At 33.0% G+C, this 17,246-nt stretch overlaps 1 protein-coding gene across 1 annotated transcript in view; it reads right to left on the reverse strand.

Moving 5' to 3' along the window:
- Positions 1–17,246, reverse strand: part of SEMA3A (semaphorin 3A) — a 203,286-nt gene that overhangs the window by 110,092 nt on the left and 75,948 nt on the right. The window contains exon 4 of the mRNA XM_045564699.1: positions 16,674–16,793. Coding sequence (XP_045420655.1) covers positions 16,674–16,793 — 120 coding nt within the window. The remainder of the gene's footprint in view (positions 1–16,673; positions 16,794–17,246) is intronic.

Here is a 17,246-nt window from a genome sequence, read left to right on the forward strand (position 1 = left end):
ATACAGTGGGAGGTGAGCAGCAGGTGGGGCCACATGAACAGAGCTTCATCTGCATTTACAGCTGCTCCCCATGGCTCACATCACTACCTGAGCTCCACCTTCTCCCAACCTCCTCCACCTTCCCCCAATACCCTCTGTGGAAAAACCATCTGCCATGAAACTGGACCCTGGTGCCAAAAAGGTTGGGGACCATTGCTTTACTTATGTCTTATGGATATGAAGAATAAAACAATTATACTATCCCCTCCCCAGAATCAAATGTGCTAAAATTACAGGATAATTATTTGTTAATCAGTATGGATTATTCCTGACAGGAAAGAAGTAATATATGTCAGATACAGAAAATGACACAATGAAATACTGAGATTCTACTTTTATTTTATTTTGTTTTTTGAGAGACTACTGTGGTGTTATTTGTCTGAGTTCAAATCTGCTGGGGACATTTATTTCATTTTCTCATTCTAATTTGCACCCTGTGCTTTTTGCATAGGAAAAACAAAAGAATAGTTAACCTTTAAGAAATGAAGAAAAAGTCCTAAACAGTTCAGAGAATTTATGAGACGTGAAGTCTACCTTCAAATATATATCCTAATTCAGACAAATTCACTAAATCTTGTTACAGCACTTATCACAATGTGTATATCTATTTACTGGTCTGCCTCTTAACTTGTGTTGCTATGGCAGTATATGTAACAGTAGACTACAATACAAGTCAGTGGAACTTGTTATGAGGAAGTAATGCATGATTTGAGATCAGAGGGATAAGATGTATTTATTAATGCAAATATGTGAAGGAAGATCTAGTTAGGCAACAGAAATAATGAACAGAAAGACCTAGGAGACGAGAGGCTGAGAATTTAAAAAAACTGCAAGAAGAAAAGAAACTCCACAGTGCCAGGAGAAGGTAAGGAAGAGTAGAGGACAACAAAAATGTAGAGGCAGGAAGGACCAAGACCGAAAAGGCAGATTTCCCTAATTGTTAGAATCAAAGGTAGGTAAAGGAATGTCTATAAACAGAGGCTATGGGCTACCATTTTCTTTTTGAGAAGCTTACTTTGCCTTCAATGTGGAAACCTAATTGGATACAGTAAGTGAGGGGGGGGGGAGTGTGAGGAGGAGACAGGATATGATTTAAGAGCATTATATCATGAAGAGGAACCATATGTCTTGGTCACCTTTACACCTCTAGTCTGGTGCCCAAAAGAAGAATCTACTTAGTCAATTACATATAGGCACCATCTTTCAGGCAAATATCCTCCTTTGTGTATTCTTAAAATATTTTCTTACTATTTGAAGATTATGAGTTCTTCTATTTTTTGCTCATGTTATACTCTCTCTGACTTTAAATATGGCTTGCTTTCCTGAATTTAAATTACATATACTTTTAACAGCTTTCTTTTCATATTATTTTAAAGAAATTATAGCCAATTCAAATTTAAGGGTCTACTGTCATTATTTTACCCACTTCTAGTCCCAAAATATTCATATGAACATAACGATGGGTGTCCCTATGAAAGAATGTCACAAATGTGCATATCATCTACCAGACTTAAGATTGAGAACTGCAGCTATGACATTCAGAATCTTAGAAAATATTAAGTTTCATGGTAGTGGAACCAATACTTATAATAGCATAATATGAAACCCATTCTAAAATCAAAAACCACCACCACTAATAACAACTAAAACACACTTTGGGATACAAAAACTCACAAACCTGAAAGTACCTTTAAGTATTTGAAATATTATAGTTGAGAGAGAGAGACAATGCCCAGGCAAATCCATCTGAATATAGAACAAGTCCATTTCAAAGTAATCAGTTTTCCCACAATAGACATTTATTTCCTTAAGTTAAATGGAAAATTGACTAAAGTCTACATTTACAAATGTATGTCCAGGCAGTCTAAAATCTATTATATTCTTTATATTATACCTTCATAATTTTGTCTAAGATATTATCATCCACTATAAACACACACACAAGATATAGTATATATGTATTTATATATATATTATATACATACTATTTTTCCCATTGAAAACACTTATAGAAAACTCATTACATGATTTTGTCTATTTATATTTTAACTATTATATTTAAATATAAATCAGACTGTATTTATTTTAATATCTTTTTCCTATGTCAGACTTTATCTCTTTGGACTGTTGGGGTCTGTGACTGTAAATAACTAGGTTTCTACATTTTATCTCTAGCTGTTTCCTTTCTCATGCTTTATGTCTCATGTCAACTAGTCTCCACCCTGTTCATTAAACCTTTATTTTAACAGATGTTAGTTTTTTTCTTTTCCTCTTTCATGTTATCCAGGGGAGATCAAAGCATTTAGTCATTCTTGTCCATTGTATGCAGAGGTGTGTGGGTGAAATTTTGCATGATTCTTGTGTTCAGATTGCTTCCCTAATGTTTTCAATTATTTTCTTTGATAATATTTGATATGCGTTGACTGCTTCAACTAATAGAAATCATCTTAAATCCAGCTACTTTTAAGAGAATAAAAGTCACCAGCATAAAGTATTGAAACAATATTCAGATTTTATCTACTTTGATGAGGCAGTTGACTCATTTTTAATAAGAAAATATTACTTTTATAAAATAAATTATAACATTTTTTCCTAAATTACATGATATGGTTTATAATTAGACAGGAAAGCATGAAGAAAAAAAGGTAAAAGATAACTATATTTTAATAGTAATTATTCAATGCTACTAACAGAAGCTGATTCATTGTAATTTTGAAAAAAAATTATAAACAGCTTGAGGTATATGGAAAATTGTGGCTTTCACTTCCTTTTAGACATTTGGCAGTGAGAGTGAAGGCAATGTAATATAATGGGAAGGACTCTGAATTAGGTGTCAAGGGACTTCAGCTTCTACCACTAAGTAGCCATGGGATTTGAGGACACTATTTTACCAGTCTGAATTTAAATTTTCTATACTCTAAAATGAAGGATAGGAATTAGAGGAGCTATACAGTAACTATAAGCTATAGTATTTTATAAACATAGTTTTGAGCAAGAACTTTATGAAAATTGTGGTCACAGTTTATCCCTGGACAGATATTTTTTCTTAAATTAAGATATCATATACTGCTGAGCTTTGTGTTCAGTATAGTGTTAGTATTAAGTGGTTATGCATATATAAAATTTTCCATTAATTTTTTGTACTAAAATATTCCATATGTAAATAAATTAGCAGCATAGTTGAAAATAATTTTCATTTTTTTCTTAGGATATTATTAAAATTTTTAGACTTTGATAAATATAAGGTAGAAAATGGGATTAAATTTGTTGTCATTTATGTGGCAAACACATCATTTCATTTTGTCTTTTTTTTTTCATCTGAGGTTAATTTTAATCAAGAGACCAGAAACTACTGATTGCCTCTGATGCACTTTATAAATAAGGTACATCAGTTCACTTCTAGTTTTCTGAATGTTTATATGTTAAAAATAGCAATATTTTGCCTACCACTCGTATAATCTTTTTTCATTCTTCTATCAAATAAGTCATTATACCTTTCTAGAAAAAAACATTTTTCCACATGACTAATATATTGTGCAGTTTTAGCATGAATTTAAAAAAATGTTTCCATATTGCTGTTAGCAAAAATCTGATAAAGTGTCAAAGTAGCACCTAGGATTGCTCTCTAGCATGACATTATACAAAAAATAGGTATTGCTCATGGCAAATCTTATATTTCCCTCAAGATTTAGGCCAGCAAAGGGTAAGTAATTGTGGGACACCAAGCATCCATCCTTTCTAGGTGAAGCAATTTAAATATGAGGTAAGACAGCTATTAAATGCCAGAAAATGTAAATCAAAAAAAAAAAAAAAAGAAAGAAAGAAAAATTTGCCAGGATAAAAGCACTTAAAAGGAGCTTGAACCCTGGCACATACACAACACTGTATTTGCAATAGTACTCTAGAAAGATACAGACTTTTAGCCTTTGTATAAAGCTTAGTGCTAATCTCAAGTGAGGTAACTGGTTGAAATAGAAGCTAGTCTTGTACTTCTTAATCAGTAACCTATTTTTTAAGTGTACATGCATAGCAAATATAAGTATTTTTTTAATCACGAGACAAATACTGAGGAATAAAAATGTTGAAGAGGCTGGGCGCGGTGGCTCACGCCTGTAATCCTAGCACTCTGGGAGGCCGAGGCGGGTGGATTGCTCGAGGTCAGGAGTTCAAGACCAGCCTCAGCAAGAGCGAGACCCCGTCTCTACTAAAAATAGAAATAAATTATCTGGCCAACTAAAATATATATATATAGAAAAAATTAGCCGGGCATGGTGGCGCATGCCTTTAGTCTCAGCTACTGGGGAGGCTGAGGCAGTAGGATCGCTTAAGCCCAGGAGTTTGAGGTTGCTGTGAGCCATGGCACTCACTCTAACCCGGGCAACAGAGCAAGACTCTGTCTCAAAAAAAAAAAAAATGTTGAAGAGACTGGTTTAATGTCATTTCAGTGGCAGCAAAAGTCACACAATGAATCAGTGGCAGATCTGTGAATTGATTTTATATCCCATTAGACTCCCTTTCTAACTGCTCAGCAATTCCTGGGATTGCTTTCAGTGATCAAAGATGCACAATTAAATTAAAATGCCGGACTGGAAAATAAAAATAAGATAAAAATGGAAAGTAGTCATAGCATGTGGTTGGATTTCTGATAATTTGAAATGGCATTCTTTTTTTTTTCTTTGCCTGTAAATGGACAAATCTCAAAGCTATATTAAAGTAGTACCAACTTTTCCATCACTTATAAAGAAAGGGTCTTTATAAATTTCTAAAGTATAATAGCAAAATATTAAAAGATAAAAATAATTGTATTCAATGAAAGCTGAATGTCTATGTCATTTTATTTTTTCTTAGGCAATGATTAAAGGATGACCCTTCACAAAAATGTGCATTTCTCCAAATACATTTGTTCTAGCTGGAATTTCTAAATATTCATTAATTACAAGTCAAATTTGAGTAAAATTTAGCTATTTTAAAAACATGGTAATATTTCAACATCTTTATATGTAGAGATAGCTTCATAAGCCTATTAAAATTAAGAATAATAGAATAAAGAGTATGCTGGTCTTCTGTTATTTAATAATTTTTGTGCTACATAAAATTAAGTATTCTGTTTCTTATATTTTCTAGAATTTATGGGAATTTTTCCATAAATCATTTGGAATTCAGACTTATCTGTGTTTTTGAAATATTACAATGTCAAAAATATTAGGAAAAAAGTAAAAGAACATTCTTCATTGCTAAACTTATTTTGAGTTGGAAAACTCATTCTTTTATATTTTAAGAACTCTATTTCAAATATATCTTTATTAATGCTACAGATTCAAACTTTTACCTTTTGGAAAAAAGAATTATGACTTTCTTTGATTGTAAAACATATTACCACTATCCTTTGCATGGAAGTAAGAATAGGTGGATTTTGTTTATTTTTGCTCAATCCCTAGGTTATATATGGAGAGAATTAGTAGTAAGGATGTAACTGTCTATGAAGGATACACTACTCCCTGGTTATATTATTGCCACAATCTTTGAAGGATTCTGTGAATTTGCCACTGCCATGGGATTTTACCAAGTTGACAGGCACTGTCACATTTTCAGCACAAAGAATTTAATGCTAATTTCAAGAAGATTCTTGATAATGCAAATTTTAATGCATCTAACTTGAAATTCAATGTTTTGACAGTGTTTAGACCTTAATATTAATAAATACATGACACAGAATAATCTCATTGGGATATAATATTGATGACACCAGAAAGGCTATATGCTGATGTCATTTAGAAAGGCCATATGTTATGATGATTATGAGAACAGATGATTTACTAACTGTGTGGTGGTAAGTAACATGCTGAACCTCTCTGAGCCTTAACTGAAAAATGAAGATAACACATTTATCACAGAGTTATTACCAGTAAATAATATATTGGTGATAAAGTTATTAATATGCCAACAACAAAAGCCTCTAATAGTAATAAAAGTAACAACAATCATGGAGAATAGTTACAGCATAAGAGAAATTAGGCAGAATAACCAGGGATAAATCAGGAATTGCATTTTTATAAGAAATTTTCATAATTAGTATAAGTTATATTGTAATAATGACTTATAAATAAAGTATGGCTTAATAATTTTCATTTAAAAATCACTGTTTCAAAGTGCTATGTATTAAATTGTTTCTTTCTGTTTAGCTAATTTTTGGATTTTTTTTAAGCGAAGTACATTTGAATTGCTTTCACAAATGCATTCCACAAAATAACATTTTCTCTATTTCCAAGTATGGAGAAACTATCTTCTGTGGTACGCTATCAAGTGAGAAATCAGTTATATGCATATAACTAAGCATATAATAGCTTAATGTTTACATACAAGGTAAATGCAGCTTAATTATAGATTCAGGGGTGAAAATTGAGTGTGCGTGAGCCACAATACATTACAAAACATGTTTGACTATCACAAAATAATTGGAAGCCCGTTTTTTTTTAATGGGGAATTTAAACAATGTCATCACTTCAGTTATATTTCATGTAATGGTTTATAAGTTCTGGATGTTATTTATATTTCTTGCTTTTTATTGATAATTTAATATTTTATTCAGTATATTTCACTCAGTCTTACTCTAGGATCTCATCGTGTCACTACTGAACATTTGGCATAGTGTGAAAAATGTATATACCTATATATCTATTAATTTTTCTCCCACATTTACACCAGAAATATGTTTCAAAATCAATCATGACAATAGTAGTCGTCTCTTGTTAAAAATTTGCATGGCTCTTGATTAGCTTCTCTAAACTCAACTTGATCTTAACTTTCCAGCCTCCTGTTTGAAAAGCATTATATTCCATGCATACTGGGTTATTTGCCATTTTCCCATTGGACTATGGCCTTTTTTGTCTCCATATTTCTATTCCCTGGCCTCATAGCCTTGACTACCTTCCTTATCTATCAATACCTCATCCATTTTTCAAAATCAGATTTGAATGGAATGGCTTTTTTAAATTTCATCAAGGGTTCCTTTGTTTACGCTCACCACCTTGTCTGAAGTAAGTGTGCATTAAATATTTTTGAAGTATAAATACAAGGGAAAAAGACTATGACTTAATCCACTAAATCAGAAGTAGTCATTTTATCTTTTCTCTTGTGCTGCATGCTGCTAGTATTTCTTTTAAAAGGTGCAGCCTCTGGAATCAGACATAAATTACAGAATAGCGCTTGCCTTAGGTCCATTACAAAATATAACCACTAAAAACTTAATTTTCTTATTGGTAAAATGAGAATACTAAGAGTACCTGCATCATTAGAATTTGTGAGAATTAATTAAGGTAATACATTCAAAGTACTGAACATATATTAATTGTTCAATAAACATTAATTGTTGGGAACATAATTCTTATTATTATTGATGTTATTACCTATGCTGAAGTTAGACTGTTATGTGTATGTGAGCTCTTTGAGGGAAGCCATTTGTGTTTGTATTTCTCACCATTGATGTTAGGACCCATTTTTTCATTAGAGTTAATTTTATCACTATTGAATAATTCATCTCAATACAAATTACTTCCAAGGTCACTTGGGCATTGATTGCCGCAGTTGAGCACAACTGTAGCTTCAAATCTAAAGAAACACATATGTATATGCTAACTTCCATTATTTCCCAGTATTCTCTCAAATCTATTTAACAAATAAAACATCAATTCCAGAAGTCCTGGTTTGTTTGCTTATCATACTTTTCCTTTTCACTTCAGTGCTATCCTCGTCACCTCGTGCTGATTCTCATCCCCAGTCTCTGCTATTTCCACTTCCCTAGCTCTCATCCTGTCCTCACAACCTCTCGGTGCAATACTAATATCCAGTCTCCAGTCTCACCTCCTCTACAAGGCTACATGTGACTAATATGACTGCTGCCCAAGGCACCTCATGATCTCTTTTTTTTCTTTAAATTTCTATTGCATATAGTCAGTAGAGTCAAGCACAACTTAGCAACTTAGATAATGTTATCTCTTCATGGCTTGTTATTATTCCATGTGTTTACCCTCACAGAAAAACTATTAGATCCACAAGGTTAGATCCTTCCATGTAAGAAGTATAGGAACTTTCATGAAATCTCATCAATAACAAGCAGGGGTTCCACAGTTTTTTGATACAAACAAAGCTATGACATCATATTCACCTTCTCAATATTCCAGAGAAATAGTCATTTCTTCCCTTTTCTCTTGGAAATTAGGACCGTTTCCACACATTTGTACATTGATCAATGACAAGTTACATCATGCAATGTTTGGAACTTTCACCATAAAATGATCTGAAAAATATTACCATCATGTTAAAACCACTGTGCAGTTGTCAGACAACGGTTTTTCTCCCTCCGCGCCCCATCTTCTTGATGTTCAATTGTGTAACATGTCAGAATTGCTAGGTTATAGTCTAGTTAGTTCTAAGTGTTAGATCTCATTAAGTTTTGGGACAATGATGCTTTAATGGGGGTAAATGTACAATAGGTCAAATGATATTATTATAAGCAACAATATTGGATTTCAACTATCAGATATTAACTTTTACACAAATGCTAATGTAGACATGATGATCACCTGTCATTCTACATTCTATCCTTGCTTTACCTTCTAGGACTGAGCTGTTCTATATGGTAGCTACTAGACACATGAAGCCACTGAACTTGTGAAATGAGACTAGTCTAAATTGAGTTGATCTGTAAGTGTAACGAACAGTCTGAATTTCAAGAGCAGTGCAAATATAGTGTAAATGTTATTAATACTTTTATATCGATTCCACATTTAAATATTTTGAATATATTAAGTTAAATGAAATATATTATTAAAATTAATTTCATGTGCTTATTTTTATTTCTTGTAATGTGGCTACTAGAAAAATTAAAATTACATATTTGGCTTATATTATATTGCTATTGGATAGAGATGTTCTAGAAAACCCTAACATAGAATACAAAGAGAACAACATAAAATGAATAAGCTTTAAATAAAGGGGTTAATCTAAGCTCTATCACTAATAAACTATGTGACTGGGTCAGTGAAGTCAACTCATATGTCTTATTTAAAGATGCTAATTTAGGGTAAGTGTGTCTATGTGTGATTTTAAGGTGAGCTTTTCCATTTATCTGTTTTAAGAGAATTTCTTGACCCATTTTTACATAGAAGGGTGATGTTTCTATTATGAAATATGCATTCTATTCATTTTTTCAAACCACAGGTTAGCTGGCTTTGGCTTTGGAAGACAATGATTGACATGCTCTAACTGCATGAGACATTCATCCAGTGAAGGAAAGAGCAGTGTTAAAATTATGCAGAGCACATGTGGTAAGTCTGGAGCAACTGAGAGCCATGATGACCCACAGAAAAGAGGTTATTATACTAGGGCAAGGGGAGTGTCCTCAGTTGTGAACAAAGGGAATTAGGTTACACTATTCTTAAAAACCACTTCAAGGTGTCTTCCTATTTGTGCTGTGAGAGTTACCTTACATTACAATGTACATTCTTTAACAGTAACAAAGTACATGCTCTTCAGGCTTAAAATTAAGTACCACAAAACTGGAAAAGTAATACAATTAAAATTAGCTATAGTAATGCAATGTGAAAATGAGTTTGCTATGTATACTGAAAAGCAAATGACTTTCTGCAATGTGAATGTGGTTCTATTGCCCTGAAGCTACAGTCACTGGGGCTGGCAGTTCTACCATTTCCTGTGCTCTGCAATGATCTAATTCTCTCACCATTTTTTCCATTTCACCTACAATGAAATCTTCCTTCATACAGTCCACTCGGACCTTACTTTGGCCCTTATTTTGCAGAATACAACATTTGCATATCGTCGGCCTCTGTTTCTTTCTCATTAACGCAAGATAATTAAATGGATATTCTTGGCACTCACATGATCATAAGCATCAGGCAAATGAGGGCACTAAAATTTTAAGATTTTTCATGATTGTGAGGTGGCCATCAAAATTATTTAGAATGTACTTATATCATTTTTCAGATTATTATCTGAATAAATCATCACAGTTTAAAATAAGTCTAAGAAATAACTTGCTGATGCCCGTTTGAAACACATTGCAAGAGGAGATGAATGTATTCTGATTTGTGGAAATTCAGTCTAAGTTTGTTATGCTATTTCTCTGAAGTTTCAAAAATGTCAAACTAACACCTTCCTTCTCACCTGCATATCCATGCCTGCATGTCCACTATCTTAAACTTTGGTTTTAAAATGGAGTTATTTTCACAAGGAGACAAGGAGCTAAAGGGAAAAAAAAAAAAAAAAACAGAACTAGAGTCCAGGGGCAAAGAAAGGCTCATGATGGCAGGAAAATGAAAGAGAAGTTGAAAAGGTACAAAACAGGTAAGCAGGCAATAATGGAGTTTAATGATAATTTTATGTTTTTTTAATTTAATATATATAACAAATAAATTGAAGCTTTGATGGATAGAAAATTTCTTCTTAAAATTGATTATATGGGGAATGAGTACAAAAGAATCAATCAAAAGAAGGCACGCCTAGAAGAAAGAGTAAGTTGGGGAATATAAAACTCCAGTGACTGGCTGGCGCCAGTAAATGTAAGATCTTTGATCCAAACTAGGCATTAATAGACCATAAGGAATAGAAAAAAATTGTCAAATACTAGCTGTATATGATCTAGTCCTTATCTGCATTGATTTGTTGTGAATGAAGATGTCATTCAAAAATGGAGTACTATAGATAATATAGTCACTTAGTAAGTGATTAACAATGGCATCTTTGCACCAATATGGCCCTAGGAAAACTGTTTACATTTGTCTAAATACTTTACCTGACAATAGGTGAACAATATGTGCTAATATTTCCATTTTTGTCTGTAACTCTTCTTAGGAATAAAAAGTTGTGAAATATTTTAAGTAAAAAAAACTTCTTAGAATTGAACCAAAGAAGTGATAGAGGGTAAAGAAATGCTAATCTCATAACTATTGTGTTTATATAACAAATATTCAGGGAAATCAAGTCAAAAAATAAAATAGCAATTTGAAACATTTTAATTAAGGGTGTGGGGGATGCTTATTTGGATTTGGGGGTCTCTAACTTTTTCTTTTTTATTTACCATTTTTTATCTTTTTAATCTATCCTTGTTTCTAATCATAACTTAGATCCCCTTCTTCCCTCATTTGGGCACTAGTTCTATTAATTTTGAGAAGTAGCCTTATTGATAATATTAAGAGTTCAGAATTTTAATAATTAATGGAAAAATACATTGGTGAGCTCTTACATTCTCTCAGAATTTATGCACTGTGAAGCTTCTCCTCAAATATAAATATGAACAGCAGATCATTTTAATACTTATTTTTGAGCATAAATAATGATACTGTTTATTAAGCATAGTAACTTGTACAGGTCTGCCTTCTAATGTGATTCAAGTATTGAAAGACTAGGAAAGAAAAATCTAGGAACCCCTGCGGACTTACTCTAATTACCTTTGGCCTCAGGTCAGTAGTGCTAGTGCAAATGAAGAACGCACTGTCTCTGATGGAGACAATGAATAGCTAAGAAAGAATTGGCCATGAATCTTGACTTTTCTCACCTAAGCTAGCTTACTACAAAGTAAATATAGACTCCAATGGATGATCTAAGAAAGATGGAAAGGTGCTACCTACCCAAAAGCAGTTCCTCATTGTTTTCCCAAGATATCTGAATTTCTCAGCTTTAGTATCAATTCTTAAGAAATAAACCTGTGCTTCATTAGACTAAATAGCATAATAAATCGGGAGAGATAAATCAATTAGAAGGCATTAGATTAGATGTATAAATTAGTGAAAAGAGCACTGCCTATTACTTAAATAACATTTTGGCCTTGGAAACTGTTACTAACAGTATTTGCTTTAAAGTTCTGCATAAGAGCACACTCCTATTCTTGGTGGAAAGGAAGAACCAGATAAAACATTTCATTTTATATGTAGATATATTAGTTTTCATTGTAGAAATGACCTTAGAGATAGCCATTTAGCCTCATTGCATTTCTTAATGTCCCTTGGTTCTATCATAAATTGAGATCATGACATTATGAGAGTATTTATAGAGTTAATACCTTCCAGTTCTCATCTGGGTCCTCCTTTCTTTAGACTTCCTGCCTGTACATAGAAAAGGCCCATTTGGAATTTGAGAAAACATCCAGAGACTTCTTCAAAAACTCATACTCCTCCTAAATTCATACTTTTAAAAAATCAGCAGATGTCAATTTGAAGGGGAAATATCACATACTATAAACCATTTGGGAATATTCCACCTCTTAAGGATGACTTATGTTTTTCATTTGAATGGCATGGATACTGAGAGCTTACAATTCAAAACTCATCTGTAGTCTAGCTCTGAATCATTTTTTCTATGTACTCTGTGTGGATTTTATGATAAACACACACATATGTATGAAGTATATGACCTCACTGGCAGTTATCTGCAGTGTCAACTGTTATTGGCAGATACCCAGGAATTGATTGACACACATCTTACAGAACTGGAGTTAATTAATATGTCTACCAATTCCCAAATGTACCACAGGAAACAGAAAATCTGTTTAATACAGCAATCAATGACATACTCTTTGTGGTCAGAAGGCATTCACAATACAGCAAAAGTAGATTTTGGAATACACTATTCAGGAGTGTAAATACAGTCAAGTGCTGCATAATGGCATTTTGGTCAATGATGGACCTCATATAGGATGATAGTCACATAAGGTTAGAATAGATCTTAAAAATTCCTGCTGCCTAGTGACTTATTAACCATTGTAATATTGTAGCATACTACATTACCTTTTCTGTGTTTAGATATGTTTAGATGCTCAAATATTTACCATTGTGTTACAGTGGTCTACAGTATTCGGTACTCAGTAACATGCTGTGTAGGTTTGTAGCCTTGGAGCAATAGGCTATAACATATAGCCTAGGTGTGTAGGCTATACCATCTATGTTTATATAAGCACACTCTATGATATTCCCACAATGATGAAACCACCTAAGGATACATTTCTCAGATCCTATCCTGGTCATTTAGATGACTCATGACTGTATAGCTATTAAGATGCTAGGAGAGTAAAAGAGGTTTATTTTTGTAACTAGAAAGCTAACTTGAAGGTTGTTTTGCAACTGTTATGTTATTACTTAAAAGTGACTATTGATTTCCTCCTGTAAGATCCAAAGATATTAAATGATGAAGATGGCCTTGATTTGTTTCAAAGGTGAGTCTTTACTTTTGTGGCATTCTACAATCTAGAATGGTAAGGCCATATGTCATTTTTTGACAATGGGTTTTCAACATTTTTGGGAACATGGTGTAAGACAATAAGTTATTTTGAAGGAAGAACACCAAAAAAATGTTAAAATGTCCATAAGAGTCTTGATAAAAGCAAAAAGTAAAATGTTCTTTTTTCTATGATAAAATTATTTTTAATATGTAAAGACTGTACAAATTTTTAAAAGGAAAATCATCTTTCATTATTTCATATAGTGTGGGGCAGTTAACAGCAAAGTATATATGCAACTTCTAACCTTGAATTTAGGGAAAGATGAGATGTGTCCTTTATTTGAGAAGTCATCCTTGTAAATAAAACTTGATACATTCAAACTTGATGAGAGTTTATGAACTCTAACCTAACAACTCTGGCCTCTGTCCTGATGGCTATTATACTTTACTTTTCCAATCCTTTTATTACTGTTATTCTTTTCCTAAAAATATGAAGCATAAGCTCTTTTCCTCAACTTCACAAGCAGCATAACTTCTCAAATCCAAGGGTAGTGTTTTAAGTATCAGTATAGATCAATTTAAAGCAGATTCTCTCTTGAGGCAGTTTAAACATTGAAAATTAAATTTGATGTAGTCTAGACAAGCTATATGATAATATCTTTTCCAGAATTTCCTAGATTGACTGTCTAGACTGCTCCAGATTCCCCAGATAATTGCATAATCATCTTCCTTCTGACCTCCTAAACAGTCTGGAACAGTATTTCCTAGTCTATAGTTGTCAAGCAAATGGAAATCACTGAGCTTCTAAAGGACGACCTCTCTTAAAGGCTCTGAGTTTCAGAATCTCAGGAAAATACTTGCACTTCGATCTCTCACCTCAAAGAGCTCAGATGGGAAGCTTTATTTATTTATTATTTTGGTGGGGGTTCTGCTGGGTAAGTAGTCTGGCTCCAGAACTTGTACCTCTTCATGCCCCCACCTTCCCACCCATAAGGCAGGAATGAGCAGCTGATGAGTAGAAGAGGGAATATGCTGTTAATTCTATTAAATAGCGACTTCAGAAAGGAAAAAAATAAATGAACATTTTGGGAAGAATGATAAAAGTGTAGAAACAACATACAACATTTTAATTTAAGTGATCATCACCATGTAAGCAAAAAATTTAAAAATGGGAGAAATTAAGTGCAGAATCACCCAGCAACCATGAGAGCCCACTGCCATAATTTACAACCTCTAATGAAGTGTGAAACATTTAAGAAGCTAGGTGACAATTACTAGCAAGCAAAACAGCAACAGCTTTTAGCCTGACATGAAGATTTATATTTTATATTTAAAAAGACAGATTTTTATTTTAAAATATGTATATTTTCTAATATTTTTACTTTTTTCAGTACCTCCTATCTATTAGACAATGTTTAACTCTCACAACTATATGAGGTAGAGACCATTTTTATTACAACTTTAAGCTTAGAAACATAGATGCAGAGAAAATAAATAATTTGCACCAGATCAAGCAGTCAGTATGAAATTGAGGTTGGATAAAAGCCTCCTGAGGCTAAAGGACATGGCCCATCATCTAACAATGTTGGGATTAAAACTCCTTGCATTTATATAGGAAAAAAAGGAAAAGACAATGAATCATATCCTTCTAGGAGGGCTGGAAGACAGATATAATTACTCAACCTCTCATTTAAAGGTTATGGACACTGATGATCAAATGGGTTTGTTTAGTTTGTTTTGCATATTATGAGACAGAGTCTCAGAGAAGTTAAGTAATTTTTCTAGTGCTCTACAGCTAGTAAGTTGTACAGCAAGATTTGAAGCCGTATGTAATCCCAAAGTCCTAGTCTGTGCTAGAAGCTGAGCATTCCTAACTCCATTGCCAATCATGTACAGTATCATTCCTGACAGATGTAAAAAGTGCAATACGATGTGGAAGGAGCTCTCTGGAGCTATCTCCAGAATACAGAAAAGTGTTACGATAACCCTGGGCCCAAGTTTTAGGATACCTTACTTATTATCATAGGAAATAACTGAGAAGATAGCAAAGGGGGAGCAATTTAACTCCATGATGCAACAAATTAAGTGTACAATGTCTCCAGGACCATGTGCATAAACATATTCCTAATTGCATCTACATAAAACAAGAAATTTAAGTAGAACTGCCTTTTCTAAAGTCACTTTTTACTTACCATTCTTGAATATGTCAGCAAAAACAGTACATGTATGTGGCTTGTGAGGAAGAGGAGACGAAGGATGTGGTAGGAGGAATAGGCTGATGTGGGAGGGGGAATTGCCGAAACTGGCGAGACCTTGGGAAAATGTCTAAATCTTCTCAGGTTTATCAATAACGATAAATAATTGTGTTCAATCTAGAAACCACATAGTCTCTAAGGTGCCTTCTTATACAAAGAAGGTACAACACAAACTTTTTTGATTTCTAATCCATTTGATCAAAAGACACAGTTGTATCATTTTAGGAAACTTTATGAAATTTAGAGAGAGAGAGTGAAAATACTAAGTTATAAAGAAATGACTAACCTACAAGTTATATTTTATCTTTAGGATTACGGAAATATTGGGAGAATATGTCCTTTATTTGTTGGGTACATCTGAATTCCAATTTCAAAAAAAAATTCTATCACAAATGATTTTCTCACCACATGAAAGCTTTTGTTCTTCTTAGGATTTTGTGCCAAAAATCATACAAGGGTTTATACTTGAAGGCTACTTATAAGCCAAATGCACCAAACTTCTTTCAATATTAGCAATTTTTCCTTCTATTTTTACTCAAATTTACTTAAACACTAAATTTTCTCACTAAAACATCTTTCAGAAGTAATAGACAAATAAAAGAAAATTATTTTCTGTTTTTTCTCTTCCAGATCACCAAAGTAATAACCAAAAATATTAATATAAAAAAAGCAAAGCTTAGCTGAGTAAGCACACAAATGTGCATAGTTTGGATCAAACATGAGAGCACATCATTGTGCATATTTATGGCATCCTTTCTTAATCCCTAGGCAGAAGAAACAACTGGGTGGCAGACACTTCAGGCTGAGGGTGGAAATGGAAGGGAAAGCTGGCAATATATAAATGAAAGAGAAAACAGTACACATTCAGCCTGCTGACATCTGCTGCATATGCAAAATGGGTTGGACTCTGTAATCCAGGGTGAAAACAAATGCTTTCTTCCTTCTTTCCTCCTGTTTCATGGTTATTGTTGAGTGATAGTCTCATTCTTTTTGCATTCACAGATTAAAATTAATAACAGCATCTGAATTTGAAGTAGGTTTCACTGAATAGTGAACCAGAAGCAAAATAAGCTGAAGAAATGAGTCATGAAGCATTTGAATAGGAAGGGGTCATGGACAAACACCATTTTTTTTAAAAGCCAGATTTACCTCAGGATGATGTCCAATTTCAATGTAGGTGCAAATTGGATGAAAAGCCCCAGTTCCACAGGCATACAAGTGAGTCTGATTATATGCCTTAAGTACCTTGATGAAATTAGCACATTCTTTCTGTAAGACAAAAGGAAAACCAGTGAGTTTTAGCAGTCAGCATGACTGAGGTATCCTCTAGGGGGCTAGGCATGCTTGAACAAATTTCTTTCTTATTCTTTTTTGGTTTCTTTGGCATCCCTTTCACAACATTTTTAGGGCTTGCTTATTATTCTGTTGTTTTGCTTATATCACTATATGCATTAAAAATAAAAATATCTTACTCTTGGTGGGGACACATATGATATGTCCTTCCATAACTCTTTTATTAAAACTATTTTTAATTTGTTTATACAAAAATGGGATAAATGTTTTAGATAACCACTAATCACAGGTGACTTTTCCAGAAATGAGGAGAGTAGAAAATTATTTAATTACTTAATAAATTAAATAAACAAACAGGATGTTGAAAATTTCCTTGCAAAATCAGCTTTGAGTGTAATTTTAGGAAAAGAAAACAAAAATAAAAGATAA

The sequence above is a fragment of the Lemur catta genome, chromosome 11 (assembly GCF_020740605.2).
Source record: "Lemur catta isolate mLemCat1 chromosome 11, mLemCat1.pri, whole genome shotgun sequence".
Lineage (NCBI taxonomy): Eukaryota > Metazoa > Chordata > Mammalia > Primates > Lemuridae > Lemur > Lemur catta.